Here is a 5,515-nt window from a genome sequence, read left to right as displayed (position 1 = left end):
GATAATCGATTATCACCTGCTGATAATAGATTATCCTGACTAATAATAGATTATCACAACAAGAAAAATATTTTTAGAAAATTTTTTGTGATAATCGATTATCACTTATGATAATCGATTATCTATGGCAGTTATGACTTAACTTTTCATATTCTTAACCTAATTCCTAAATAGGCTTCTATAAATAGAGTGGTAGGCTTTCATTATAAAAACAAGAGTTAGAGAAGTCTGAGTACTTGAGAACTCTTTGTGGGAAGGCTTTGAAAAACCTAGTGTGGGTAGAGCGATAACTTTCATCAAGTGGGATCTTGAGTGATTGAGTGTTGCTGCTGTTACTAGGAGAAGCCAGTCATCCTTTGTGTGATTCAAAGGAGGTGTTCATTCCTTACGTGATTCAAGGAAGGTGTTTTCATCCCTTGTGGATTTCAAGGGAGGTGTCTTCATCTCTTGTGTGATTCAAGAAAGGTGTTTTCTAAACCCTAATCTTTCTTATCATTGATTGTAAGTTTGGTTTATTTTAGTGATTGAGTTAATCTCGTTTTTTAGAGATTAACAACTGGACGTAGGGTCTTTTGATCTGAACCAGTATAAATGCTTTGTGCAATTTTTTCTTCTCTACTCTCTTTATTTTATTGTGTTTATTAGAAAATAAAGGAAAGAATTTTAATTGATCTTTGATATTAAAAGGGAAAATATTAAAAGCACAATTTTTATTAAGAACCCAATTCACCCCCCTCTTGGTTTTGTCCGCACGCTCAAACATTCTGCTGTGCAATACCAACAGAACGAACTTGTTGCGCACTAGCATGGGCAGCCATCGTTTGAGACAATACATGTTGAGTCATACTACATGGTTGATATCCAAGATGGACCCAATAAAGTACATTTTTGAAAAGCCTGTTCTCTCTGGGAGGATAGCATGGTGGCAAATGCTTTTGTCAAAATACGATATTGTATACGTCACTCAGAAATCCATCAAGGGTAGTGTTCTAGCTAAGTATCTAGCTCAATAGCCCATTGATGATTATCAACCAATGCAGCCCAATTTTCTGGATGAAGATATCATGGCTTTGTTTGAAGAGATTGAGGGAGGCCATGATGAAAAGGCATGGATATTGTTGTTTGATGGAGCATCTAATGCATTGGGGCATAGAATAGGGGCAATGTTTATTTCTTCGGAAAGTCAATACATACCAATGACAGCAAGACTATGTTTTAATTGCACAAATAATATCACAGAATATGAGGCGTGTGCCATGGGCATTCGAGCAACAACTGAATCAAAGGCAAAAGTTATGAAGGTGTATGGCGATTCAGCTTTGGTTATCCATCAGTTAAAAGGAGAATGGGAGACCTGAGATCAGAAATTAATCCCTTATCAAGCTTACATAAAGGGGTTGATAGAGTATTTTGATTTTATAACATTCCAACACATTCCTCGTGAAGATAACCAATTAGCCGATGCTTTAACTACCCTATCATCAATGTTTGAGATTGCTCCAGACAGAGAACTACCAATGATCAAAATGAAGAGTTATGAGGATCCAGTGTATTGTCATTTCATCGAGGAGGAGTCAGATGATAAACCTTGGTATTTTGATATTAAACATTATCTTGAAACTCGAGAGTATCCTGAATGGGCAACTAAGAATGATAAGAGAGCATTAAGGAGACTGGATGCTAGTTTCATTTTAAATAGGGATGTCTTGTACAAAAGAAATCACAATATGGTTATCCTCAGATGTGTGGATGCAAAAGAAGCCGAAGTGATATTGAAAGATGTTCATGAAGGTACTTTTGGCACACATATGAATGGGCATTCAATGGCCAGAAAGATTTTGAGGGCTGGTTATTTTTGGTTAACCATGGAAAATGATTGTTGCAGGCATGTGAGGAAATGTGAGAAATGGCAAGTATATGCTGACAATATTAACATGGCACCCACAACTTTAAATGTTTTGACATCACCATGGCCTTTTTCAATGTGGGGAATAGATGTTATTGGAGCCATAGAACCAAAAGCATCAAATGGACATTGCTTCATTTTAGTTGCAATTGATTACTACACCAAATGGGTAGAGGCGGCTTCTTATGCCAGTATGACCAGAAAAGTAGTGACGAATTTCATAAAAAGAGAGTTGATTTGCAGATATGGTTTGCCTAACAAGATCATCACTGATAATGCTACCAACCTAAATAATCAAATGATGGCGGAATTGTATACAAAATTTAAGATTCAACACCATAATTCTTCTCCTTACCGTCCGAAGATGAATGGAGCAGTTGAGGTTGCTAATAAAAATATAAAGAAGATTATACAAAAGATGGTGGTCACGTACAAGGATTGGCATGAGATGCGTCTTTTGCTTTGCATGGATATCGTACGTCAGTACATACTTCAACCAGGGCAACACCTTTCTCTCTGGTATATGGAATGGAAGCAGTACTCCCTTTTGAAGTAGAGATCCTATCCTTGCGAGTATTGATGAAAACCCAATTAGAAGAAGCAGAATGAGTTCAAGCCATACTTGACCACGTTAACCTCATTGAGGAAAGAAGGTTAATTGCGGTGTGTCTCGGACAATTATACCAATTGAAGAATGAAAAAAACGTTTGACAAAAAGGTGTGTCCCAGAGAGTTTCATGAAGGCGATCTAGTTTTGAAAAAAATCTTACCTATACAAAGGGACCATAGAGACAAATGGACTCCAAATTATGAAGGCTCGTATGTGGTGAAGAAAGCATTCTTTGGTGGGGCACTAATTCTCATAAGGATGGATGAGGAGGAGTTACCATTGCCAGTTAACTCTGATGCGGTTAAAATATTCTATGCATGATGATTCCATAATAGAGAATGCAACTAAGGATATCGACATTATTTTAAATTTTTTTGTATTTCGTTTTATTTGATAAAAAATATATCACTTCATAAATGTGTTGTAAAAGTGTCACATTGAGTTGATAATTAAAATATTGGTAAAAAGGTATATTTATGAAAAAATCACAGATGCATGCATTCATGCACCCTCATCACATCATACCATCAAGACTTTAAGAGCCCATATGAGTAGGTTTTCACATGGTCTCACTCTACTTCTTTTTCAAATGCCATTCACATTGTGTTTGTTTATGCTTAAATTGATATTCAGTTTCTCCGTTGGATGCAGACCCTCTCCTCGGGACTGGTCTAATCTTTGTTCAAAAAGAAATCATATTTCTAAAAAGTATATGTTTTTAGGATTGGGGCCCTCTACATGGTATTGGTCGCCGAATTCTTTGGATGTAAACCCTCTCCTTGGGATTCGTCTAATCTTTTCAAAAAGAAATTATATTTGTAAAAAGTTTATGTTTTTGGATCGAGGCCCTCTACATCATAATGGTCGCCAAATCCTTGGATGTAGACCCTCTCCTTGGGATTGGTCTAATCTTTTTCAAAAAGAAATCATATTTGCAAAAAGTATATGTTTTTGGATCGAGGCCCTTTACATGGTAATGGTCACCGAATCCTTTGGATGTAGACCCTTTCCTTGGGATTGGTTTAATCTTTTTCAAAAATAAATCATATTTGCAAAAAGTATATGCTTTTGGATCGAGGCCCTCTACATGGTAATGGTCGTCAAATCTTTTGGATGTAGACCCTCTCTTGGGATTGGTCTAACCTTTTTCAAAAAGAAATCATATTTGCAAAAAAAGTATATGTTTTTGGGATCAGAGTCCTCTACATGGTAATGGTCGTTGAATCCTTTAGATGTAGACCCTCTCCTCGGGATTGGTCTAATCTTTTCAAAAAGAAATTATATTTGCAAAAAGTATATGTTTTTTTATCGGGGCCCTCTACATGGTAATGGTCGCCGAATCCTTTGGATGTAGACCCTTTCCTCGGGATTGGTCTAATCTTTCTCAAAAAGAATTCAGTTCTGCAAGATGTTTATGTTTTTGGATCAGGGCCCTCTACGTGGTAATGGTCGTTGAATCCTTTGGATAGACCCTCTCCTCGGGATTGGTCTAATCTTTCCCAAAACGTTTTAGTTTGGCAAAAAGTTTATATCTTTCTGGATCAAGGCCCTCTACGTGGTAATGATCATTGAATCCTTTGGAAATGAGGTTGTTGGTTTGTGACCTTTGATTTCATGTTTTGTCTTTGTTTCGTTTGAAACCAGACGAAATTAATGTCTTTATCTTTACTTATATTTCTTTGAGAATATGAAAATGTAAAATTATCATATTATCAAGCAAAATCTAAGTAAAGAGAGGCAGCTGTCAACACCCAATTTCGTCCGGTTAAATAAATAATAGAATAAATAATAATAATTTTTTTTAAGAAAATAAAAAAAATAAAAAAAAAGTAAATAAGTTTTTTCTTTGGTTTTTCTCTTTGTCTAAATAATAATAATGGGATAATAATAATAATAATAATAATAATAATAAATAAAAAGAAAAAAAGAGAGAGACTGTTTTAATCTTTTATGTATTTTCATTTGAGGCTTTGTTTCTATTATGGCCCAAAATACTTTGTACACCCATACAGTTTTTCTTGCAATTAATGACAACCAAAAATTTATTCTTCGCACCCCCACTCTATGATTTATCGTTTCTGCTCTAGATTAAGAAATTAGTCTAATAATCAGAAACAGGATATGATTTAATAATTAGAATCATTTACTCTGATTTTGTGCTCTGATTTTATGACACCTCTTTTTCTAGATAAAGAAAGTAGTAATATGATTTAAAGAAATATCTCTTTTACTAATTAGAATCAATTTTTCTGATCACGTTTGATTTTGTGCTTTGATTTTTTCTGTGATTTGATTCCCATAATGTGATAATATTAAGACCAGTTCTTGCCTTTTAAATTTCTTTGTAATCAAGACTGACTTTATTGCGAGATTACATTAGATTTATAATGTGTATATAAACCCATCAGAAAAAAAAAGAAAAAAAGATTTTTCTCTCTCGGAATTCTGGAGACCTCTCTCACCCTAAGCACATATTTTCTTTTAACCCTCGCATATAAGACCCATTCACCTTCGATCGCCACTCCCACGTGCTTATTGGTGTTCCAACGCAACTATTGTAAGTCCGATCTCCCGTTCAGGTTTGCAAAAATTAATTTTTGCTGTGTTATACAGTCTTTCTCGAGATTTGTTTATGATCTTGGTTGAATTTGATGTTTTCACTATTTCTTTTTATATGAAAAAAACATTGTTGTCATGCATTTTTGGGTTCATTAGTTTTATAATTAATGTTTGTTGATTGCATTGAGTTGTGAACATTGTTGCATGAATAAGTGAGAGATATCATGTTTTAACATCATATGCATATGTTGTGCCATATTTTTCATGTTAAGGGTTTTAAAACTTTTTCATAATAAAATAATATATTTAATGCTAAACGTTATTTCCTAATTTTTTATTTATTTTCCTAATATTTTCATAAATTGTGGATATATAATAGTCACGTTTTTGGGTATCATGTTTTATTTCTAAAGTTTTTTTAGAGGAAGTAATAACAAATA

General features: G+C 34.2%; 1 protein-coding gene across 1 annotated transcript; it reads left to right on the top strand.

Moving 5' to 3' along the window:
* Positions 1 to 806: 806 nt before the first annotated feature.
* Positions 807 to 1,358, top strand: LOC114180559. The gene is made up of 2 exons (XM_028066868.1): positions 807 to 953; positions 1,041 to 1,358. Exons 1-2 carry the CDS (start codon positions 807 to 809, stop codon positions 1,356 to 1,358), a joined length of 465 nt encoding a protein of 154 aa, XP_027922669.1.
* Positions 1,359 to 5,515: the final 4,157 nt, after the last annotated feature.

This window comes from Vigna unguiculata, chromosome 4 (assembly GCF_004118075.2).
Source record: "Vigna unguiculata cultivar IT97K-499-35 chromosome 4, ASM411807v1, whole genome shotgun sequence".
In the NCBI taxonomy this organism is placed as follows: domain Eukaryota; kingdom Viridiplantae; phylum Streptophyta; class Magnoliopsida; order Fabales; family Fabaceae; genus Vigna; species Vigna unguiculata.
The sequence above is the reverse complement of the archived record's forward strand: the minus strand, read 5'-3'. Positions and strand labels throughout refer to the sequence as shown.

Bases quoted from the DNA above. Each gene is read 5' to 3' on its own strand.
- LOC114180559 (XM_028066868.1), top strand. From the start codon at position 807: ATGGGCAGCCATCGTTTGAGACAATACATGTTGAGTCATACTACATGG. The intron at 954-1,040 runs GTATACGTCACT...CAACCAATGCAG, and splicing joins TTTTGTCAAAATACGATATT to CCCAATTTTCTGGATGAAGA.